Source organism: Oncorhynchus mykiss, chromosome 17, assembly GCF_013265735.2.
Source record: "Oncorhynchus mykiss isolate Arlee chromosome 17, USDA_OmykA_1.1, whole genome shotgun sequence".
In the NCBI taxonomy this organism is placed as follows: domain Eukaryota; kingdom Metazoa; phylum Chordata; class Actinopteri; order Salmoniformes; family Salmonidae; genus Oncorhynchus; species Oncorhynchus mykiss.
This window is the reverse complement of record NC_048581.1, coordinates 21138432-21164288: the sequence shown is the minus strand read 5'-3', so window position 1 is coordinate 21164288 and position 25857 is coordinate 21138432. Positions and strand designations below refer to the sequence as shown.

The 25857-nt window shown below is 42.8% G+C and overlaps 1 protein-coding gene across 6 annotated transcripts; it reads left to right on the top strand.

Moving 5' to 3' along the window:
- Nucleotides 1-1422: 1422 nt before the first annotated feature.
- LOC110485676 (choline transporter-like protein 2) lies at nt 1423-25824 on the top strand. 6 transcript variants are annotated; one of them, XM_036949337.1, is made up of 22 exons: nt 1423-1456; nt 1862-1934; nt 9918-9966; nt 10100-10173; nt 10566-10650; nt 12621-12822; nt 12913-12973; nt 13108-13234; nt 14889-14972; nt 17063-17175; nt 17579-17710; nt 18307-18499; nt 18847-18931; nt 19139-19401; nt 19619-19713; nt 19912-20015; nt 20457-20530; nt 20741-20811; nt 20938-21026; nt 21271-21355; nt 21606-22157; nt 23899-24034. In XM_036949337.1, exons 2-21 carry the CDS (start codon nt 1892-1894, stop codon nt 22106-22108), a joined length of 2532 nt encoding a protein of 843 aa, XP_036805232.1. In that variant the 5' UTR covers nt 1423-1456; nt 1862-1891; the 3' UTR covers nt 22109-22157; nt 23899-24034. The 6 variants fall into 6 exon arrangements, with proteins under 6 accessions (XP_036805232.1, XP_036805230.1, XP_036805234.1 ...); XM_036949335.1 differs by lacking the exon at nt 1423-1456 and adding an exon at nt 1547-1760; XM_036949339.1 differs by lacking the exons at nt 1423-1456; nt 21606-22157 and adding an exon at nt 1742-1760 and having other exon boundaries at nt 23899-25824.
- Nucleotides 25825-25857: the final 33 nt, after the last annotated feature.

Here is a 25857-nt window from a genome sequence, read left to right as displayed (position 1 = left end):
TGGACTCACCTTGTTGTGCTGTGCTCACTTGAACAGGAAGGTGGTGTGGGGGTCCTTTGTGGGCAAATTTTGCTATCAAAATTTGGCATTCTCTGGATTTATGGTGCTTTCAAAACATCTGGAAACTCTGAAAAAAACACAGTCGAAATATGATGACATCATTGATCTTCAGGTCGTAGTTCTAGAAAGAGGCCAGATTTACAATTCCGAGTTGGATGACCGTTCAAAACTTATTTTCCCAGTCAGAGCTTGTTTATTCCCGACTTCCCAGTTGTCTTGAACTCACTGAAGTCAAGTTTTTGCAGTTACGAGTTAACAGTTGTTTTGAGCACGACACAAATCACACTTCATTGACCATGTTGAACGTTTATCATTTTAAATTTGGAAAATCCCAGAATTGGGACCCCACAGCCACTGTCACTGATTCCTTCCAAACCACTCATTGTTGAATTTACGATTTCCAACTTGTTGTGTAATGTTTATGTCCAATGGCCCGATGAGCACCAATACGTTTCATCTATACTTTTTCTTCATTATATATCTTTGTATGACAAGGATTAAAAAGGATTTGCTAGTAGATTGTTGACTTCATTCATGATGATGACTGCTAGCTAAGATTTTGAAAGTATGAAGTTGACATGATCAGTCCGATCAATGCTACTGTAGATATAACATGATTTGATGTCATTTTATCTGTGGCCAATGACCTTGAGCCTTCTTGGATGGGAACTTCTAATTTAACTCTATGGCAGCATCCAAAGTGCTAGAATGTTCGAGGTCTACCCTTAGCCTTGGAGGTGAAGTAGTGTCCCCATGAGTGACAGAACACTGAGCCAATCGCGGCGTAAAGCTCTGTATGTTCTGTTGGCTTGATCCACCACCACAGAAAGCACTTAGCTAGGCTGAAACACTGTCATTATGGAGCTGCCTTACTCAAGAAAACAAAAATAGACCATGTTTGTATGTGGCTCTATTAACTCCATTATATATATATATATTTTACATTGTTTGCAAACTGATATGTAACACATATTAATGACAAAATTACATGCAAAACAGGCAAGACCCCCAAAAATGTGGGAATTAGCATACCCCCTGAGTCTCTTCCCTGTGTAACACCTAGAGGGCAACCAGTCGGTCCATCTCCTTTATACCATGTTTCTTGCAGGATGACAATGTCTATATTCCTGATTTCCTTGGTGAAGTCTGGGTTTCTGCTCTTTAGGTGAAAAGCCTCAGAAACCCCTCCCTCTCTCTCTCTCTCTCTCTCTCTCTCTCTCTCTCTGTTATTTTAACACAAGTGCTCTATCTCTTCCTCTCTCTCACTCTCTCTCTCTCGCTTTCTCTCTCTCTGTTAAGTGCTCTCTATCTTCCTCTCTTCACTGCATGCACCTTTTTACTGTTTGCATTCTTTTAGATTTTGTTTGCTATCAAGTGAATTTTTCCACTCAAAGCTGTGAGAGATTTCCTTTAAGTTTTAACAACTTACAGTCTCTATATGTTATTTGCATGTTGTAAAGAATACTTTTGCCTAGTGATTTGTACATTAAAATAGGCTATTCACAGTGTCTGACAGCACAACCCTTCTTCACATTCCTTTGAAGTGGCAGCAAGAAATAAATAGTTTTGGTCCGGCCTTCAGGATTATTTAATTGGCCGAGCAAGCTGTCAGTTGTTAGTTTTTATAGCTGATTGGCCACTGTCTCTCTCTCTCGTGGTATGGAATGTATCATGATTTGGGATGGGTCTTGCCACACACAGTACGTTCGGTTTTGACGGCGAATAGGGAATCGCTCACTGTGTTATTGATGTTTTTTTTCTTCGACATTTCCATGGTAACTGTCCAAAATTTGATCCGCAGGCAGCAGCGAGAACACCCAAGTATTCAACCATGGAGCTAAACGAGAAGAACCCGACTCCGGACTCGAAATATGGTAAGAAATGTTCCCTTTCTTCGCATTCTCTTCGCACCGTTATTTTTGAAAAAAGGGTTGTGGGTGGAAAAAAATGGAAACAATGACTCGTGAATGATGGGTGGGGACCGGCCGCGTGTGTCCCACTCCCAAACAGATTTATATCGCAACATCATCATAATCAGCGTGCAGAAAAATATTTTACGTTTCCCATTAAAAATACCCTTTACAAATAATCAATCCTGCATTTATCAAAGGCTTGCAGCTGTGCTGCTTCAGCCTACATCTATCAAGAGATGCGCTGTTTATGTTCAATTTAAGGACTAAGTGATATTCATTGTTGCCCTATTATGTACACTGATCATATGGAAATGAATACCCCCCTATGGCCTAGGCCAGTATGTCTCCCACATGGTCCATTGTTCCCACTAAATGGAATCAGAAGAATCAGAAAGCAAAGTCGGATAGTCTATTCTACAGCCTTTGCCCATTTGACTTGAACACGTATATAGGACAAAGCTATTAGTCAAATGTTGCTTTGCGGGCAATGATTAATTCATTGCCAATTCATTTCTATAACAGAATAATCAATAGAGTGGATGTGTATTGACAGCTTATAACGGTGAGGTTTGCTCAGTCTGCTCTCTCACAGAAGCAGAAGTTGTTTGTGTGACAACACCCATGTGGTGATATCTAGAATGCCATATGGTTATTACTCACACACACACTCACACACACACACACTCACACTCACACACACACACTCACACACACACCACTGCAGCGGAAACAATTGGCCCTCAGCTATAGTGCATCATTAACACTGATTTATTTAAGTTTTGCCATAACGACTTTCTAAAACGTCACTCACTGCGTGGCATGTCACATGTCTCTCAAGAGGTAGACAGATAGTCAGCCTGTCCTTCGCTGCAGTTGCACTTCCAAATGGTGGTTGGACTTTGGGTTGAGTTGTTGTTCAGAAGATTTGTTGAGTCATCGAGGTCCTCCATCCTGTTTAGCCTTAATCCCTCCAGTCAATGTCATCACATGTTGGAATAGACCTGCACTTCAAACCTCAACTGATTACCAACATAGCAGGCTTACAATACGTTGTCGGTAATTCAGCATTTAGGCCCCACCCTAGTCATATTATGATGAAGATAGAGGCCTAGGTTTGTAATAATATATATAATATATATATGCCATTTAACAGACACTTTTATCCAAAGCGACTTACAGTCATTAATTCCAATGTAATCTAAGTCATGTTAAATTGGATTCACTGATATCCATTCAGTATGACTAGTTTGTAAGAAAGGGAGTGAGAGACAGACAATAGTTGCCTTTTAGGCACATTCTCTATGGCAGGGTTCCCCAACTGGCAGGTGATTTTATTTGGCCACCCAAGTTATCTGAGCCAAACAAAAATGTATTTGAATAATCATCATTTTTTGTTGGAATTTTCATTGGTGGACATAAGACTGTAAAAACACCAGAAAATCAGCTCCAAGTGATTTTAATTTGGGAAATCTGTTACAAAGTATTCCCACGCATAATAGAGAGACATGATCGTATACAAATGTAAGCAAGGTTTGAAATTATTATGCTATTATCTGTTTGGGCTTCTTGCAGTCAATTTGCAGTCTACAAAGGATTTGTATCTATGTTCCGGCCCACCGACCATCCGCTCAAGAAAACATTGTCCTGAATCTAGTTGATGATCCCTGCTCTATGGTTTATCTAAGGAGCCACTGATGTCAGTACAGTATCCTTGTGACTTTCCTGTTGCCATGTAAACAGGCCTTGTCCTCAGCCAGCTCCCTGCCCCCACATCACACATCAGCCAGAAATGTCATAAACTGAACAGAAGGCCTTTAAACCAATGTTTCAGGTACCTATAGAGAGTCAAAGCCTGGATCCCAGTTTTCTGCTAGCCTGGGCCTGTATCCATAAAGTGTCTCAGAGTAGAAGTGCTGATCTAGGAGGTAGGAGTGCTGCTCTAGGAGGAGGAGTGCTGATCTATGAGGTAGGAGTGCTGATCTAGGAGGAGGAGTGCTGATCTAGGAGGTAGGAGTGCTGATCTAGGAGGTAGGAGTGCTGATCTAAGAGGAGGAGTGCTGATCTAAGAGGAGGAGTGCTGATATAGGAGGAGGAGTGCTGATATAGGAGGAGGAGTGCTGATATAGGAGGAGGAGTGCTGATCTAGGAGGTAGGAGTGCTGATCTAGGAGGTAGGAGTGCTGATCTAGGAGGTAGGAGTGCTGATCTAGAAGGTAGGAGTGCTGATCTAGAAGGTAGGAGTGCTGATCTAGAAAGAGGAGTGCTGATCTAGGAGGAGGAGTGCAGATATAGGAGGAGGAGTGCTGATCTAGGAGGAGGAGTGCTGATCTAGGAGGTAGGAGTGCTGCTCTAGGAGGAGGAGTGCTGATCTATGAGGTAGGAGTGCTGATCTAGGAGGAGGAGTGCTGATCTAGGAGGTAGGAGTGCTGATCTAGGAGGTAGGAGTGCTGATCTAAGAGGAGGAGTGCTGATCTAAGAGGAGGAGTGCTGATCTAGGAGGAGGAGTGCTGATATAGGAGGAGGAGTGCTGATATAGGAGGAGGAGTGCTGATATAGGAGGAGGAGTGCTGATCTAGGAGGTAGGAGTGCTGATCTAGGAGGTAGGAGTGCTGATCTAGGAGGTAGGAGTGCTGATCTAGAAGGTAGGAGTGCTGATCTAGAAGGTAGGAGTGCTGATCTAGAAAGAGGAGTGCTGATCTAGGAGGAGGAGTGCAGATATAGGAGGAGGAGTGCTGATCTAGGAGGAGGAGTGCTGATCTAGGAGGTAGGAGTGCTGATCTAGGAGGAGGAGTGCTGATCTAGGAGGAGGAGTGCTGATCTAGGAGCTAGGAGTGCTGATCTAGGAGGTAGTAGTGCTGATCTAGGAGGAGGAGTGCTGATCTAGGAGGTCAGAGTGCTGATCTAGGAGGTAGGAGTGCTGATCTAGGAGGTAAGAGTGCTGATCTAGGAGGTAGAGTGCTGATCTAGGAGGTAGAGTGCTGATCTAGGAGGTAGAGTGCTGATCTAGGAGGTAGGAGTGCTGATCTAGGAGGTAGGAGTGCTGATCTAGGCGAAGGAGTGCTGATCTAGGAGGTAGGAGTGCTGATCTAGGAGGTAGGAGTGCTGATCTAGGAGGTAGAGTGCTGATCTAGGAGGTAGAATGCTGATCTAGGAGGTAGGAGTGCTGATCTAGGAGGTAGGAGTGCTGATCTAGGAGGTAGGAGTGCTGATCTAGGCGAAGGAGTACTGATCTAGGAGGTAGGAGTGCTGATCTAGGAGGTAGGAGTGCTGATCTAGGGAAGGAGTGCTGGTCTAGGGGAAGGAGTACTGATCTATGAGGTAGGAGTGCTGATCTAGGAGGAGGAGTGCTGATCTAGGAGGTAGGAGTGTTGATTTAGGAGTTAGAAGTGTTTATCTTGGAGTAGGAGTATTGAAACTGATCCTAGATCAGCACACATACAGGCCCTGGTATCATGTCTCATTGTGCTGTTTTGCCAACAACCTGGAGACAGCAAAACAGACCAAACAGCCCAGGGACCAGGCTAGTTTCCTGCCATGTTGTTTGTCTATATGAATATCCTCTGACTGTGTATGAGTGGGCCAGTGTGCCGGCTGGATGTCTTGTCTAGTCTAAAGCACCCGCCGGTAGCAGCATGCACAGGCCTGTTGCTGAGTGTCTGATGTACCCACTTATCACACTGAGTCTAGGGGCACTGAGTCAACTCATGAACTCAAGTGGCACACACACACACACAGCATATGAGTGAGTGTGTTGTTTCACAATGATCCTTTGTCATGCTGTTTCTGGCTGTCAGGTCACAGCAAAACTGTTAGACAGAGTTGCTTAGTGTGATCGTAGTGAGCCATGTAGGGGAATGAGAGGGGAGCGGCAGGCAGGATTTGGGCTGGATTTATTTGGCAACCAGCGGCAAGTATAGACACTTCAGAAAAGGGAATTGGACACGCCCCCCCCCCCCCCCCCCCCCTTCAGTCTCAGGAATATCTGATGGCTTCTCTCAGGCTACTGCCAAAGAAGAGTTTACTCTGGAAGCAGTTGAGTTGTGCAGTATAAACTACACCATGACCTATTCCATATACACATCAATATGATGTACTGTTGTTGAATTGTCACCTACACCAGATAGGTGCAATGAAATGGGTTGTTTTACAGGGTCAGCCATAGTAGTACAGCACCCCTGGAGCAAGTTAGGTGTAAGTGCATTGCTCAAGGGCACATCAACATATTTTTCATCTTGTCTGCTCAGGTATTAGAACCAGTGACCTTTTGATACTGACCCAACAATTTAACCACTAGGCTACCTGCCACTATAGTAGCCTGTGTTATTAGCGAAGTCCTTCCAAACTATTCCTGTACAGACACATGGAATTAGTAATAACTCATCAATATACAAGATTCATATCGACACTCAAATGCCATGTTTTTGAGTAAAATTGGAACGAGAGGCTTTCTATCTGCTGCTACTGTTATGATGGCCATCCAGCCATGGCAGTAATGCCCTGTCTCTGTGTGCTAGACCACAACAGACCAGCAGACACTAAACCATTAGATCACTAGACCACAACAGACCAGCAGACACTAAACCATTAGATCACTAGACCACAACAGACCAGCAGACACTAAACCATTAGATCACTAGACCACAACAGACCAGCAGACACTAAACCATTAGATCACTAGACCACAACAGACCAGCAGACACTAAACCATTAGATCACTAGACCACAACAGACCAGCAGACACTAAACCATTAGATCACTAGACCACAACAGACCAGCAGACACTAAACCATTAGATCACTAGACCACAACAGACCAGCAGACACTAAACCATTAGATCACTAAGACCACAACAGACCAGCAGACACTAAACCATTAGATCACTAAGACCACAACAGACCAGCAGACACTAAACCATTAGATCACTAAGACCACAACAGACCAGCAGACACTAAACCATTAGATCACTAAGACCACAACCCCATTAAGAGTGTCTAGGTAGTGGACATTCAATAGTCCCACTGGGTCTTTAACTGGAACATGTCCATCATGACAGCACTGTGTGGCTCAGCTGGTAAGGGCGTTATGCCAGCAATGTCAGGGTTGTGGGTTCAATTCCCGCTGCGGTCACATAGTGAAAGGACTCACTGAACTGAGCGTTTTGGATAAAAGCTTTCTTCTAGGCTGGCCTCAGATCTGTTTGAACTTTATTGCTTATGTCATGTGACAATTGACAAGACAGCACAGATCTGCTTCCAGGCTTCTCCCACTCTAGGTCCCATTGTCAGACTGAAGTCTGTCAATACACACTAGTCAGTATTGTGTGTGTCTATCAGCTGTGTGTCTATCACATGGCCTTGGAGGTTGGAAGGCGGGAAGGTGTCATGGCCAGACCAGGGAGAGCATGTAGGAGGGCATATGTCCTTCTAGAACAGACACAGATATGTATGGTGGTCTATGCAGGCTGCATTTTCATTTTTGATTGAACCTTTATTTTGACTGGGAAGACATATTGAGAGCTCTCTTTTCCAAATGCGCCCTGTCTAATGCAATATAAAATACACATTAAAATAGACATTCAAATACAATACAGTACAAAATAAAATGCTGGGTAGACTACAAACATTGCCAGTGTTTTGTTGAAAACTCATTTATAGACTATAGACTTATAGATCATATATTTGATAGTTAATCAATTGTTTGTAAATCATATGTAGTCTAGTTATAGATACTTTCAGCACGGTTGTGAAGGCAATCAGGAGTGAAAAGTTAAAAAAATACATCTTAACTTTGAAACAAGAAGTTAGAAAGTTCAGAGAAGTCCCATCATCGCTGGCTAGCGAGAGAACTGCCGACTCATATGAAGGATCCTCTTCCTGTAGGCTTTTTACAGATATAAGGTTGCATGTGTTATTTGAAGGAACATTCTGGATGAACCACTAGACCTAACTAAGTCATGCACAGTGCACCACACACTGTGTGTTTGCAGTCGACCCAGTTAGGTGCATAGCCTGTTGCTATCCCCTGAATAGGAAGGAACTTCAGTTGAGTTTTACGAATTATCATATTATATCAGTGTCTACATACTTGACCTACATGAGAGTGATAGATGTTTAGCTTCGTTTTCTAGTCTTCTAGACTTTTGCATCCACACCCATCTATTTTAGGATAGATGCAAGTCCTGTAAAGCTTTTAAAATCCCCTCTATTAGGGTGAACTCACCAAAGTCATTTTAGGAGTGAAAAAGGTTAAGTTATGCCTGGTCGAGGGAAAAGAAAAACACTGTTACCTCTCTCTCTCTCTCTCACCTCTCCAACCCTCCTGTGTGCCACCCATTCCCATGATAACAGCCCAGTAAAATAGGCAAAGAGAGGGAGAAATGAAGAGAGCGAGGGAATGGAGGGAGCGTATCTCTGCGAGATACAAGATTTGACTCGTTCTTTATTTTGCAATACACAGGAAGAAGGAAGTGAGGTCTGAGGTGGTGGTCTGGAGTCGAGACACACTTAACGCATTAAAAGTGTACTGAAATAAATATAGGCAACACAGCACAACACATGAATACAGCCAACCTGTTGATGAAAAAGACAGAAAAGGAGTGACTGAGGAGTGAGAATGACAAAGAATAAAGGTATTGTAAATATTCAGGAGGGCGGTGTAACGGTTTTCTTTGTGCCTGTTGTTTCTTTCACTTCTCACTGATTGAGGGCATGATGGGAGTAGCCTTTGCAGTTGTTGTCTGTGACGTTGTTTATGTTTTGAACTGAACATTATGGGCTGTAATTAAAGACAGTAAATGAATGAGATTGAGGCAACTCACTTTTGTTTACAAACCAATATGGTTTATTCTATGGGACACTGGGTGTTCGATGGTTGCAACGTGTGTGATCTGATGACACAGTGAAATAGTGTACACTCTTAGAACCAAAAAGGGTTCTACCTGGAACCAAAAAGGGTTCTCCTATGGGGACAGCCGAATAACTATTTTGGAACCCTTTTTTCAAGGAGTGTAGGCTACAGTGTGTCATCACATTGCAGCCGTTGTGTACAATGGGATTTCCAACACTCATACAATAATGTTCTTAAATACTGTACAGTCAAACTAACTGTTCTGCCATCTGAAGAAAAGGGGTGTTTCCTATTTTTTTGTTGAGCAGGATGGAAAGCCTGACTCACTGTTATATCACACGTTGACAGAACAGTATATCATGTCCACAAGAAGCTGCAACAATGTTCTCAGTCACACTGTGCTCTATGTTCAGAAAATAATGTGACACGTTCGTTAACAAGACACATGGCCATATGTCATAACAGGATAAGGGTCAAGATCTTAGATGCAAAACAGGAAATACAATGTTGCCCCACATCATTTGCGTATTGTGGAACTGTGTAGCTCAGTTAGTAGAGCATGGCGTTGGCAATGCCAGGGTTGTGGGTTTAATTCCCACGGGGGGGGGGGGGGGGAGAATGACACTGTACGCACTCAGTACTGTAAGTCACTCTTGGTAAGAACTAAAAATGTTCTTGGGTGATTGAGCTTTTTGTGTTGGTTTCTAGATGTTATGTAGAATACATTGTATCAGGACCATTCAGACTGTATTACAACATTGTAATTGTCTTGCTCTGCTACCAGACTATGGTGAATTGAGTAGATGCGCTGTCTGATGTGGCGCCTGCCTAGTCTCTGAAGTGTTACCATAGCGTTACTATGGCGCCTAAGAATGTCCACCGGGAGCTCTGAGTCACCAGGGAGCCATTTTGTGGGTTGCTAGGCATGTCAGTCTTGCGGGAGAATCCTTTTGTTATGGAAAATATGTCTCAGCGTTGTTAATGTGTACACACACTTACAGATATACTGATACACACATATAAACACACACACACACACACACACCTGTGTATAAATATAAAGACAAATAATAAAGTCTCTCTCTTTGCTTGTTCACAGGTGAAGCACGGAAGTTTGACCCTACCTTCAAAGGACCCATCCACAACAGGTAATCATCTCATTATCAGCTTTGACAGCCAAACCTCACTCTATCAATTACCCACATAGCAAAGCTTAATAAAGCTCAACGTCAAAAAATAGCAGTCGAACCATCTCTCTCTCCGTCCCTCTCTGGTTGCCAGGGGCTGCACAGATGTGTTCTGCTGTATTCTCTTCATCTTGGCCATCCTGGGATACTTTGCTGTGGGGATCCTGGGTCAGTGTCTCCACAACTACACTATTACTGGCCATTACATCAGTTCTAGGGCCCTGTGTTTTGGTTAATCATGTCACATGACCTGGATTTGCACTTTTATTGTAAGCCTTTTCCAGAAATGATAATTGGACCAAAAATGTAAGAAATTGTCTGAGGATGGTGCTGGGCCGTCGGACATAAAAAGAAAAGGGGGCAGTTTGATGAAAAAGCTTTAAATAAAGTTTCAATTCCAGGTCATGTGACATGGTTAACCAAAACACAAGGCCCAAACAAGACACAGTAAAGTGATATTCTATTCTATTTGAAGTGATTCTATTCTATTCCATCGTGTGTCGTTATGATAACTGGACAGTATCTGAACTACAGTGTTGTTATACTTCCTCCTACTTCAGCCTGGTCTCAGGGGGACCCCAGGAAGGTTATCTACCCGACTGACAGCAGAGGACAGTTCTGTGGCCAGGCCGGGACCCCCCTTGAGTAAGCACCTTCCGTTACCCCCCCTATTTATTCTGCCTTTGAACATCTCTCTTCAATACTGATCCTTTAGAATTCCTCTTGTCCATTCACATGTCAAGATATTATCTGTCTCTTTGTGTTAATATGACTTTTGTGGTATCATCCTGATGCTCTGTGGGGAGCCTGTTGTGTGAAGATAAAAAAGAACATCCTGAAGGATGTGTTATAACCGCTGTATATGTACTTCCTGTAAATATGAACTACTATATAACTGTCTCTACATATGAACTACTACAGTTGAAGTCGGAAGTTTACATACACCTTAGCCAAATACATTTAAACTCAGTTTTTCACAATTCATGACGTTTAATCCTAGTAAAAATTCCCTGTCTTAGGTCAGTTAGGATCACCACTTTATTTTAAGAATGTGAAATGTCAGAATAATAGTAGAGAGAATGATTTATTTCAGCTTTTATTTCTTTCATCACATTCCCAGTGGATCAGAAGTTTACATACACTCAATTCGTTTTTGGTAGCATTGCCTTAAAATTGTTTAACTTGAGTCAAACGTTTCGGGTAGCCTTCCACAAGCTTCCCACAATAAGTTAGGGGAATTTTGGCTCATTCCTCCAGACAGAGCTGGTGTAACTGAGTCAGGATTGTAGGCCTCCTTGCTCGCACACGATTTTTCAGTTCTGCCCACAAATTGTCTATAGGATTGAGGTCAGGGCTTTGTGATGGCCACAGAAATACCTTGACTTTGTTGTCCTTAAGCCATTTTGCCACAACTTTGGAAGTATTCTTGGTGTCATTGTCCATTTGGAAGACCCATTTGCGACCAAGCTTTAACTTCCTGACTGATGTCTTCAGATGTTGCTTCAATATATCCACATAATTTTCGTTCCTCATGGAGCCATCTATTTTGTGAAGTGCACCAGTCCCTCCTGCGGCAAAGCATCCCCACAACATGATGATGCCACCCCCGTGCTTCACGGTTGGGATGGTGTTTTTCAGCTTGCAAGCCTCCCCCTTTTTCCTCCAAACATAACAATGGTCATTATGACCAAACAGTTCTATTTTTGTTTCATCAGACCAGAGGACATTTCTCCAAAAAGTACGATCTTTGTCCCCATGTGTCGTTGCAAACTGCCGTCTGGCTTTTTTATGGCGGATTTGGAGAAGTGGCTTCTTCCTTGCTAAGCGGCCTTTCAGGTCATGTCGATATAGGACTTGTTTTACTGTGCATATAGATACTTTTGTACCTGTTTCCTCCAGCATCTTCACAAGGTCCTTTGCTGTTGATCATGGATTGATTTGCAGTTTTCGCACCAAAGTACATTAATCTCTAGGAGACAGAACGCATCTCCTTCCTGAGCGGTATGACGGCTGCGTGGTCCCATGGTGTTTATACTTGCGTACTATTGTTTGTACAGATGAACGTGGTACATTCAGATGTTTGGAAATTGCTCCCAAGGATGAACCGGACTTGTGGAGGTCTACAACTTTTTTTTCTGAGGTCTTGGCTGATTTCTTTTGATTTTCCCATGATGTCAAGCAAAGAGGCACTGAGTCTGAAGGTACACTCAAATGATGTCAATTAGCCTATCAAAAGCTTCTAAAGCCATGACATCATTTGCTTGGTCGCAAATGGGTCTTCCAAATGGACAATATTGTGGGAAGCTTGTGGAAGGCTACCCGAAATGTTTGACCCAGTTAAACAATTTAAAGGCAATGCTACTGAATACTAATTGAGTGTATGTGAACTTCTGACCCACTGGGAATGTGATGACAGAAATAAAAGCTGAAATAAATAATTATCTCTACTACTATTCTGAAATTTCACATTCTTAAAATAAAGTGGTGATCCTAACTGACCTAAGACAGGGAATTTTTATTGGGATTAAATGTCAGGAATTGTGAAAACTGAGTTGAAATGTATTTGGTTAAGGTGTATGTAAACTTCCAACTGCAACTGTAACTGTCTCTAACAGGAAGAAACCTCTCCTGTTCTACTTCAACATCCTGAAGTGTGCCAGTCCCCTGACCCTGCTGGAGTTCCAGTGCCCCACCACTCAGTTATGTGTGGAAAGCTGTCCTACCAAACACATGACGTTGCTGAAAGCCTACCTGAACAAAGGAGAGCAGGAGTACTACAAGCAGTTCTGCAAGGAAGGAGTGGACTTCTCCAAAATGGTGGGTGACAGAGGAGATACATTTGCAGTGGCAAAGTATGTAGTTAGGGAAATAATGTGTAACTAAGGGTGACTTTGTTTTGTTTCGCAGAGTGCTCCCGAGATCCTGAGGGATGGCCTGTGTCCTTCCATGCTCATGTCCAGCAAACCATGTAAGTCTTCTCAGGAGCCATAGCGTGCACTGTATGTGTATGTGTGTGTGTGTGTTTTTATAAAGACTTAGTAAATGTATAGTGGCCACACAGTTAGTGATTCTTGATCTCCACTCTCTCTCCTCTCCCTCCAGTCACTCGTCGGTGCCTTCCAGCTCTCAGTACCATGAAAGGTGGTGTGGTTGTCGTTGGCAACGAGACTATTTTTGACAACGGGGAGGGAGAGAAGGTGAACGCCACTGATTTTCTGGACGCTTCAAAGTGAGTCCTCATGCCTCAACCTGAAACACCGTCAATGTACAGTACCAGTCAAAAGTTTGGACACACCTACTCATTCAAGGGTTTTTCTTTATTTTGACTGTTTTCTACATTGTAGTGTAATAGTGAAGACATCAAAACTATGAAATAACACATAAGGAATCATGTAGTAAACATTTAAAAAAAAAACAAATTAGATTCTTCAAAGTAGCCACCCTTTGCCTTGAGGACAGCTTTGCACACTCTTGGCATTCTCTTAACCAGCTTCACCTGCAATGCTTTTCCAACAGTCTTGAAGGAGTTCCCACATATGCTGAGCATTTGTTGGCTGCTTTTCCTTCACTCTGCGGTCCAACTCATCCCAAACCATCTCAATTGGGTTGAGGTCGGGGGATTGTGGAGGCCAGGTCATCTAATGTATCACTCCATCACTCTCCTTGGTCAAATAGCCCTTACGCAGCCTGGAGGTGTATTGGGTCATTGTTCTGTTGAAAAACAAACGATAGTCCCACTAAGTGCAAACCAGATGGGATGGTGAATCGCTGCCGAATGCTATGGTAGCCATGCTGGATAAGTGTGCCTTGAATTCTAAATAAATCACTGACAGTGTCAACAGCAAAGCACCCCCACAACATCACACCTCCTCCTCCATGCTTCACGGTGGGAACCACACATGTGGAGATCATTCGTTCACCCACTCTGCGTCTCACAAAGACATGGAGGTTGGAACCAAAAACCTAAAAATTGGACTCATCAGACCAAAGGAGAGATTTCCACTGGTCTAATGCCCATTGCTTGTGTTTCTTGGCCTAAGCAAGTTTTTTCTTATTATTGGTGTATTTTAGTAGTGGTTTCTTTGCAGCAATTTGACCATGAAGGCCTGATTCACGCAGTCTCCTCTGAACAGCTGATGTTGAGACGTGTCTGTTACTTGAACTCTATGAAGCATTTATTTGGGCTGCATTCTGACGTGCAGTTAACTCTAATGACTTTATCCTCTGAGTCTTCCTTTCCTGTGGCTGTCATCATGAGAGCCAGTTTCATCATAACGCTTGATTGTTTTTGCAACTACACTTGAAGAAACTTTCAAAGTTCTTGAAATGTTCCTGATTGACTGACCTTCATGCCTTAAAGTAATGATGGACTGTCGTTTCACTTTGCTTATTTAAGCTGTTCTTGCCATGATATGGATTTGGTCTTCTGTATACCACCCCTATCTTGTCACAACACAACTGATTGGTTCAAATGCATTAAGAAGGAAAGAAATTCCACAATTTAACTTTCCACACCTGTTCATTGAAATACATTCCAGGTGACTACCTCATGAAGCTGGTTGAGAGAATGCCAAGAGTGTGCAATGCTGTCATCAAGGCAAAGTGTGTCTACTTTGAAAACACTTATTTGGTTACTACATGATTCCATATGTGTTATTTCATAGTTTTGATGTCTTCACTATTATTCTACAATGTCGAAAATAGTAAAAATAAAGAAAAACCCTTGAATGAGTAGGTGTGTCCAAACTTTTGACTGGTACTGTATGAATTAATCAATCAATCAACCTACCCACCAACCAACCTATCAATCTGTCTGTCTGTCCGCCCGCCTGTCTGTCTGTCAATTGTTAGCAAAGTGTTAAGTGGACTTGTTGTTCTTACAGGAAGTCCAATGTGGTTGTTGAGGCTCGCCAGGTAGCCATGAGGATCTTTGAGGACTACACTGTGTCCTGGTACTGGATACTGATGTGAGTGTCTCTCCGTGGTAAACACACTCATGACACAAGACAATAAAGAAAGTTGCACACTCTATAGTTACCTGTATTATCCCAATAATGTATTGCTGAGCCAACATTTCCCCATAGAGATAAATGTTCCCTCACAGGAATAACAAAGTTCTGTGAATTTGAATATTATCTGTATTCCTCCAGTGGTCTGGTGACAGTGTGTGGGAGGGGGGTCAGTCTCATCTTAATAAGGTTCTGTGAATGTGAATGGGATTTCCTGTCTCTCCTCCAGTGGTCTGGTGACAGTGTGTGGGAGGGGGGTCAGTCTCATCTTAATAAGGTTCTGTGAATTTGAATATTATCTGTATTCCTCCAGTGGTCTGGTGACAGTGTGTGGGAGGGGGGTCAGTCTCATCTTAATAAGGTTCTGTGAATGTTATTTCCTGTCTCTCCTCCAGTGGTCTGGTGACAGTGTGTGGGAGGGGGGTCAGTCTCATCTTAATAAGGTTCTGTGAATTTGAATATTATCTGTATTCCTCCAGTGGTCTGGTGACAGTGTGTGGGAGGGGGGTCAGTCTCATCTTAATAAGGTTCTGTGAATGTTATTTCCTGTCTCTCCTCCAGTGGTCTGGTGACAGTGTGTGGGAGGGGGGTCAGTCTCATCTTAATAAGGTTCTGTGAATGTGATTTCCTGTCTCTCCTCCAGTGGTCTGGTGACAGTGTGTGGGAGGGGGTCAGTCTCATCTTAATAAGGTTCTGTGAATGTTATTTCCTGTCTCTCCTCCAGTGGTCTGGTGACAGTGTGTGGGAGGGGGTCAGTCTCATCTTAATAAGGTTCTGTGAATGTTATTTCCTGTCTCTCCTCCAGTGGTCTGGTGACAGTGTGTGGGAGTGGGGTCAGTCTCATCTTAATAAGGTTCTGTGAATGTTATTTCCTGTCTCTCCTCCAGTGGTCTGGTGACAGTGTGTGGGAGGGGGGTCAGTCTCATCTTAATAAGGTTCTGTGAATGTGATTTCCTGTCTCTCCTCCAGTGGTCTGGTGACAGTGTGTGGGAGGGGGTCAGTCTCATCTTAATAAGGTTCTGTGAATGTTATTTCCTGTCTCTCCTCCAGTGGTCTGGTGACAGTGTGTGGGAGGGGGTCAGTCTCATCTTAATAAGGTTCTGTGAATGTTATTTCCTGTCTCTCCTCCAGTGGTCTGGTGACAGTGTGTGGGAGGGGGTCAGTCTCATCTTAATAAGGTTCTGTGAATGTTATTTCCTGTCTCTCCTCCAGTGGTCTGGTGACAGTGTGTGGGAGGGGGGTCAGTCTCATCTTAATAAGATTCTGTGAATGTTATTTCCTGTCTCTCCTCCAGTGGTCTGGTGACAGTGTGTGGGAGGGGGTCAGTCTCATCTTAATAAGGTTCTGTGAATGTTATTTCCTGTCTCTCCTCCAGTGGTCTGGTGACAGTGTGTGGGAGGGGGTCAGTCTCATCTTAATAAGGTTCTGTGAATGTTATTTCCTGTCTCTCCTCCAGTGGTCTGGTGACAGTGTGTGGGAGGGGGGTCAGTCTCATCTTAATAAGGTTCTGTGAATGTTATTTCCTGTCTCTCCTCCAGTGGTCTGGTGACAGTGTGTGGGAGGGGGGTCAGTCTCATCTTAATAAGGTTCTGTGAATGTTATTTCCTGTCTCTCCTCCAGTGGTCTGGTGACAGTGTGTGGGAGGGGGGTCAGTCTCATCTTAATAAGGTTCTGTGAATGTGAATGGGATTTCCTGTCTCTCCTCCAGTGGTCTGGTGACAGTGTGTGGGAGGGGGGTCAGTCTCATCTTAATAAGGTTCTGTGAATGTGAATGGGATTTCCTGTCTCTCCTCCAGTGGTCTGGTGACAGTGTGTGGGAGGGGGGTCAGTCTCATCTTAATAAGATTCTGTGAATGTGATTTCCTGTCTCTCCTCCAGTGGTCTGGTGACAGTGTGTGGGAGGGGGGTCAGTCTCATCTTAATAAGGTTCTGTGAATGTTATTTCCTGTCTCTCCTCCAGTGGTCTGGTGACAGTGTGTGGGAGGGGGGTCAGTCTCATCTTAATAAGGTTCTGTGAATGTGAATGTGGTTTCCTGTCTCTCCTCCAGTGGTCTGGTGATAGCCATGGTGGTCAGTCTCATCTTCATAATCCTCCTGCGCTACCTGGCTGGGATCATGATCTGGGTCATGATCGTCATGGTGATACTGGTCATCGGATATGGTATTATATTCCCCTTTCCCGAAACCTATCTAACTGAAAACATACTGTTGTTTTACCTATTTAAAGTACCATTAAAAATAATAAAATCAACATTGTGCTTTATCAAGTTAACCATTAAGAAATGTTAGAGGTAGGCTCAGTGATATGACGTAGGTGCACTAAGTAAACATCAGAGTGGGTCAATTTCCGCAAAACAACTAAGAGCGTTGAAGTGCAAGGCTAAACTTCTCGGCTGATTTGGTCCCATGGCTACCAGGCTGTAACGGTGTGAAGAAAACCCCGTACACGTGTACAGATACTGTGTCACTGTGTGAGAGCCAAGTATTTAATCTTGCTCATCGCAATATCTGCGGTGCTGCTTGTGCAACGTCATTTCACTGACTCTTACCTTTAAAACGTTTAGGGATCTTCCATTGTGCCATGGAGTACCGCAGCCTGAAGGGAGAGCCGGGTTCTGACGTCACTATCCGTGATCTGGGACTGCAGACAGACTTCTCTGTTTACCTGCAGATCAGACAGACCTGGCTGGCTTTCAGTGAGTACATGCACTCATTCCCCCTCTTTCTCTCTCCCTCTTTCTCTTTCCCTCTCTATTTATTTTTCTCTCTCTTCTGCTCTCTCACTTTCTCTTTCTCTCTCAATTCATTTGAATTTGCTTCATTGGCATGATGTGACAATGTACATATTGCCAAAGCTTACTTTGGAGATTTACAATATAAACATAATTAAAATAATAATAATCAATGTAGTCAACAGGACAACAGTAACAACCATAGTCAAGGGTCAAAATAACTATACATTGAACAATAACAATAAGCATAGAGGACATGTGCAGGTTGGTTGGTCTGTCAGACACTGTCCCTCATGTTATGGCAGGCAGCAATGTAGTGCGCTGCCAACCCACAGCTCTCTGCATCCTCCCCCAACAGGACGGGCAGCCTACTCTCATCAGAGAGGTCTTTGTAACCTTGAATAAGGATGTCAAATTTGGGGAAATTACACACTCTCTCTCTCTCCCTATCTCTCCCTCTCTATACTCTTTCTCCCTCACTCTCTCACATCAACTCATTCAACTCAAGTTGAGACACACACACACACCAACACTCTAACTGCACTCCGCTCCTTCGTCAGTGATCATCCTGTCCATCGTGGAGGTGGTTGTCATCCTGCTGCTCATCTTCCTCAGGAAGAGAGTCCTCATCGCCATCGCCCTCATCAAGGAGGCCAGCAGGGCTGTTGGCCATGTGATGTCATCACTGTTCTACCCACTGTTGACCTTTGCCCTGCTGGCCCTGGTCATAGCCTACTGGGCCATCACCGCTGTGTATCCTTCAGCTGTCAATCATGTTATTCATGTTTACATGTCTGTCAAGGGAAAGAAATGTTCCTGTATTGGTCCTTGTAATGGTGTGAAATGTGCTAGATTACTTTTAGTTATAGGTTTTGTTGTAGCGCTAGCCTAGATAGCTGTAGATGGTGAAGGGAACCGTGCAGATTGAAATGTGGACAGACTGAGACCGTCAAGGAAAATAACTAGGACGACTCCTCCACAAGTCATCACTGCGGAATCTAAATGTAGCCATAAAGTTTCCATGCAGATGGTCACGTCTGTATGACATGTCTCAGTATCTACTTCCTTAGTGATGGAACCTCCTTGACCACCTTTCCCAGCTTCCTGTCCACCTCCAATGAGCAGGTGTACAAAGTGTTCAACACCACTGAGTGCGATTACTCCAGAAACACCTGCAATCCCGAGGTGAGCCACAAGATGTCTCTGTTCTTCCATATCTGCCTGTTTACACATCAGGCTTATTTTTTGTAAACTTTTATATGTTCCTTCTATTCTATCTGTATATAGTGTTCAAAAACAGCCTTTTTTCTAATTTATTGAATATAAGTGGACTACTCCTTTAATACCAGCAGAAGTGCTAATATCACAGAGATTTCCCCTCTCTTTCCTCAGACGTTCAACACCACCAACATCACAGCCCAGTGCCCGGACGCCGAGTGCCTGTTTGCCTTCTACGGAGGCGAGACCTACTACCATAAATACCTCATCCTGTTCCAGTTCTACAACGTGTTCCTCTTCTTCTGGTGTGCTAACTTTGTGACGGCGCTGGGTCAGGTGACCCTGGCTGGGGCCTTCGCATCCTACTACTGGGCCTTCAAGAAGCCCGACGACATCCCAGCCAACCCCATCTGCTCCTCACTTGGTCGAGCCCTCAGGTAGGAGGGGTAGTGTGTGGGATGGGGGGTGGGGGTTTGGATGCATGTGTGTGTGTGTGTAAGCAGTGCACGTGGGTGGGGTGGGGGGCGGGGGGGGCGTGAGTGAGTGATAGGGTGAAAGAAAGAAAGATAGAAAGAAAGAAAGAAGGGTTGCATGGAGAGTTAGTGAGAGACCAATCATTTGGACACAATATTTTACCTTCTTCCCCCTGTCTAGATACCATACAGGCTCCCTTGCCTTCGGTTCCCTCATCCTGTCTCTGGTTCAGGTCATCAGGGTTCTGCTGGAGTACCTGGACCAGAAGCTGAAAGGTAAGGTGGTGTTCTCACATATCCTGTTCCATTCTCAGATGTGAATGACTGGGATACTTCCTCATTGACATCATACAGTGGGAAATGGACAACAAAAAAAATGTCACTACTAATTATTACATTGTAATAGGTGGTTGTTATCTAAATGAACAGGAACAGATGTCATGATCTCCTGTTTGTTGTTATGTACCACGCTAGCTGCCCAGAATCGCTTTGCCAAGTTCCTGCTCAGCTGCCTGAAGTGCTGCTTCTGGTGCCTGGAGAAATTCATCAAGTTCCTCAACAGAAACGCCTACATCATGGTGAGTTCATCAACCTAACTGTGTGAATGTAAGTTATTTGTGTGTTAAAGGCAGTGTGAACTGTGTGAATTGAAGGCAATGTGAACTGTGTGAATTGAATACAGTGTGAACTGTGTGAATTGAAGGCAATGTGAACTGTGTGAATTAAAGGCAGTGTGAACTGTGTGAATTGAAGGCAGTGTGAGCTGTGTGAATTGAAGACTGTGTGAACTGTGTGAATTGAAGACTGTGTGAACTGTGTGAATTGAAGACTGTGTGAATTGAAGATACTGTGAACTGTGTGAATTGAAGACTGTGTGAACTGTGTGAATTGAAGACAGTGTGAACTGTGTGAATTGAAGACTGTGTGAATTGAAGACTGTGTGAATTGAAGATACTGTGAACTGTGTGAATTGAAGACTGTGTGAATTGACACTGTATGTAACACCACGTTTCCCCTAGGTGGCAATATATGGTAAAAGCTTCTGTACCTCAGCCAGAGATGCCTTCTTCCTCCTCATGAGAAATATAATCAGGTGAGTGTTGTTGACTACTGAGACGCCCTTCATAAACCCTACATAAACCCTCCATAAACCCTTCACATCTCCTTCTCAAACCCAAGTCTCTGGGACCTTTTCTGAAGAGCAATAGCATCTTTAACTCCACGTCTCTATTCATATAGACAGTATTCATGTATCTCTTTGGGTTTCTGTCTCTTTTGATTCATTTCTCTGTTGGCTTCTCAGGGTGGCTGTCTTGGACAAGGTGACTGACTTCCTATTGTTTTTGGGGAAGCTCCTCATCGTTGGAATTGTGGGTAAGTGATCCTCAGAAACACAAGCAGAGAGACTTGCTTTACACCTTGTACAGTTTCCCACCATCTGTGATACTTTTCAGTGAGCCCTCATATCCTAATAATATGCATCTCTTCTTCTCTTGCTAGGAATCTGTTCTTTCTTCTTCTTCTCTGGGAGGATTAAGGCTGTGGAGCAGACTGCCCCCTCTCTCAACTACTACTGGGTTCCCATTCTGGTGAGAGACAAGCCTGAATGAACTCTTATACTGTTACTTCAATCCATGTTTCTCAATGTTTTTTTGTGCTAGGGATTGGTAAGCTAAAGGTCATACTTATTTATAGGATCCTTACATTAAAACTGGTCAACATTATCCCAGGGCCGGTCTACTGACTCAAGGCTGAGAAATACTGCCTTTGAGTGTCTAAGTGTTGTTTGTATTGATTCCAACACTGTGTGTGTGCCTGTTTCTCTCTTCCTAGACGGTGGTGGTGGGATCCTACCTGATTGCCCATGGATTCTTCAGTGTGTATGCTATGTGTGTGGACACACTCTTCCTCTGCTTCTGTAAGTAATATCCTATTTTATTGGTATACTCTTTAGTCACTCACACAACTTTCCAAATCGGAAATGCTCTTTTTTACCTGAGATTCCTCTTTTGCCTGCCATGTTTCTGACTTTTCCTTCTCTTTGTCTCTTCCCTCCTTATTCCACACTTCACTATTTCTTATTCCACACTTTTTGCTTCTGTTATTTTTTTCCACTAACCCGAACAAACATAACCCCATAATACTCATCAAACACACACACAACGAAGGCGAAGACCTGGAGAGAAACGACGGCTCTCCAGAAAGGCCGTACTTCATGTCTCCGGAGCTTCACGAGATTCTCTCCAAAACCAAAATGGCGGAGGAAGAGGACAACAAAGATGGTACGGAACAGCCAGACGCTGACCCAAGAGAACCTACACTGATGGACGAAGTTCGCCTGGAGGAGGAAGTACCGCTGAAAGAACAAGATGGAGAGATACAACTGAAACACCAAGATGTGTTCATGCAGGCCAACGAAGAGGAGCAACCTCTGAAGGAGAAGACCGAAGAGGCGGAAGTGGAAGAAACACAAGAGGAGAAATCTGAAGTGAAGGAGGAGGAGGAAGAGAAGGGACCAGAAGAGGAGGAAGAAGTGGAAGAAAAGGGATCAAAGGAGGGCAAGCCTGGAGAGAAGGATCACCAGCCGACAAAACCTAAAAAGGAAGAGATAGAGGAAAAGAAACCTCAAGAGGCGGAGCCTAAAGACCATCCTTCTACACCCCAGGAGTAGTGGTTTACGTTGTCATGGAGACGTGAAGCTTGGTAAACCTCATAACTAGGTCAGGAAATGCTCCTGGCCTTCCTCATATAACATGTGCCGTATGGAGCCAGTATACACTACCTGTTACTAACGACGTAATATGTAATTCTATGCTAATATGTAATTCTATGCTAACGACTGTGTGATTTGAACCAGTTAAATGTGTGACCAGCTTTTAAATGCAAGACTTTTCACAGTGCTAATGTATTGTATTCACACATAGGGTTGTTTTAACATAAAGGTAGATGGTTTTAATAAGGTCCTGTGGTTGTAAAAGGCTGATCAAAAACCCAGTGCATCTCTGTAGCTTGAAAATATAATGTTTATTTATTGATTATTCATTTATTGTGTTGGTTTGGTTTTAGACAGTGATGTTTTTTTTTATCGTGAGGATCTGTAGATATGTGAGTGCTGAACCTGTGCCTGACTACTACAATTGTTATTATGAATATTTAATTGTCTTAATATCATGAAGTAATGAGTAATGAATGCACTATGAATTCACTATTACAATGTTTACAGTCAATCAAAACAAAACTTCAACTAACGGTGAAAATGAGCAATGTTTACATTGATACCAGCTGACACCAAATGGTAAATCCTTTGATATCCTTTGATATGAAAATGTGATTTCCAATGGAATCAATGTGTATGTATAGTATGTATTTATTAATAGGGTATGCTTATTATGTCTTATTACATCTGTGTGTAATTATTTATTTAGCTTATTAAGTTCTGTATCAATTATATAGACGATTCTTCCAGCCAAGAACACATGTATTGTAGGGAAATTCCACAAACTACTTGCCTTGGAATTTCAGACTGGCTTAACTGCTGTGATTGTGTTGCTGTGACGCAATCGTTTTAACCTCTCAGATCTAGGTCGTATTAACCACAGGAGGTTGGTGGCACCTTAATTGGGGAGGACAGACTCTTGGTAATAGCTGGAGCGGAATCAGTGGAATGGTATCAAATACATCAAAAACATTGTTTCCATGTATTTGATGCCATTCCATTTACTCCATTCCGGCCTCATTATGAGGCGTACCTGAACTTGTTTTTGTTTCCCGTTGCAAAATGTTTTTAAACGTTTTCCGCTGCATGGCCTAATGAATACGACCCTGCAAGCCCTGTTCAATGTTTACTGACCCTATTTGCCTTTGTTTTCTTCTTTCTCTCGATCTGTCTCTCCTTCTCGCTCGCTCTCTCTCTCTCTTTCTCTTCTTCCTATCTCTGTGCTGCATGGTGTTTCAGTAACATTGCCTTTGAGTGCTTTATCAAAACTAACCTTGCAACCTTCTGTCAATGTTTTCTACCTGTTTCTGTCAGTGTGTGTCACATTGTAAACATGTTAGCTGATGTAGTATTTCACTTATATATGATACATTCCACTCAGTTTGCTTCTGTTGGGTGCAGCTGTTGATTAAAGTTTGTTGTATGGATCAATATATAGTTTTTTTTTTTGCATGTAAATGACAAATGTAATCATGTTGAATGACGATAGGACAGTGGGAGAATGACACAATGGTGAGTTTCTATTCACTTTGGGACAGTTTCCCAGATACAGATTTAATAAATTTAGTCCTGGACTACACAAGCACTTTCATCAACGTATGCTTTTCAGTACAGGATTAAGTTTAGACGGTGTCTGGGTAACCTTTATGTTGTTAGGAATAGGATGCTGTTTTACCTGAAGAGATGTTGAGTTTGACAATGGTTGCTTCTCTTATTGTTGTCTCATCAATCCATTGATTTTCCAGTGGAAGACCTGGAACGCAATGACGGAACTGCAGAGAGACCCTACTTCATGTCTCAGAACCTTCTCACCATTCTGAAGAAGTCCAACGAGGATCAGGCCAAGACTGTAGACTAGCTGTTGGTGTGTGCGTGCGTACGTGTGAGGAGAACAGAGAAAGATGCGGTCAAGCCGCCTTGCCTGCGCAGTGTGCTGTGTGTGTCGAATGTGATCATGATACTGTACGGCTACAGAAGGATGCCATCGTCACAAACGGAGAGGGCTGAATGAGTAGCCAACATAATCCGTTGTGTTTCCCACAGAAGGTGTCTATGACAGAGCTTATAGTATTTGGTTTTTTTAAAAGATGTAAATCTGTTCTTGTTTTATTATCATTTTTGTTGTTGCTTTTTGTTGTGCCTTTTGTTTGGCTAGGCTGTTTTACTTTGGCTAGGCTGTTTTACTTTGGCTAGGCCGTTTTACTTTGGCTAGGCCGTTTTACTTTGGCTAGGCTGTTTTACTTTGGCTAGGCTGTTTTACTTTGGCTAGGCCGTTTTACTTTGGCTAGGCCGTTTTACTTTGGCTAGGCCGTTTTACTTTGGCTAGGCCGTTTTACTTTGGCTAGGCCGTTTTACTTTGGCTAGGCCGTTTTACTTTGGCTAGGCCGTTTTACTTTGGCTAGGCCGTTTTACTTTCTGCAGTCCTCTTGAAACTCTCTTTGAATATACAAAACTTTGCTACCTTTTTGGGGTTTTGTGGCTGACTCTGTATAATGTGTTCAATTTGAGCACACGTTTTACATGAGAATTCTCCAAGTTTTTGTCAGTTTTCTCAAATGTATAATGAATTACATAGATTTTCTCACGTTTAATTTACAAAAATGTTTTGCTTAAATGCTAAATCATTTTTGCATCAGGTTTGTTAATAATATTATTTGTCACTATTGCTGCTGTTGATCTTTGCATAATGGCTGCATATTGCAGTGTAGATTTACTGTAACTTACCAAAGTAAAGAAAACATGTTCTAATGCAGTATTAGTTTTGGGACTGAAGGTTTGTTAAGGAGTCCATGGGCCAGTGAAAAATGTAGTCCACTTTGGAGTGGTAAAGGTTTAATAGTCTCATCTTATTCCCCCCATTCCTAAGAACAAATAGATATGATGCCCACTCCAAAAGAGTAGCTTTCCAAGCTTTTCACACCTTTATATGTCTTGTTGTTTGGGAATCTATGCAATAGAATGTTTGCAGGCTGATAAATACATTTTAAGGCAAGTTGGAATGTTCACATGCTCATTGAAAATGACTGTACCAAACAACAATAGAACATTCCATTGGGTGGATCTCATCGTAAAAACATGGTATTTGGTACATTTTTGCCATCTCTTCGAAATGATTTACCTAGACTGACTCATCGTTGAAACAACACTGTTACAAATGGCGGAACTAGATATTTCTATACTTCCCATTCTGTCCTGATATACCCCAAAATGCATACATTTATGACCTTTGACCCCCGAAAGATTGGACCATAGAGATGTCATTACCATTCCATTTTTTTCATACCTTAATATGTTGTATTATGAAGTGAATAACGTAGAAAATTCCATTTGTTTGAAAAGATTGTTCCCCGATAATACAACATTATTTCATACCATCAATCCTGTGGCACCAACTAACCACATAGAAGTCAAAACATAAAATGCACACATTTACCTACCTCAGAATCATGGGTATCATACCAACATGTAACCTAAATGAAAATCCTCATTAGACTTTGCCACCCCAAAGTAGACAAATATGTGAAATTTGGCCTGCTGGCCCATGGACTATTTACTTAACCTCAAATGCAAGCTTTTGTATATTTCATTTTCAAGAGAAGGATTGTGTTAACGTGTGTTTTTGGAGCAGGATGTGTTGTAAATAATAAAGTTGTTTTTTTTACTGCTACATACTAAATTATTATTTAAAGTTATTGTATCTAGAA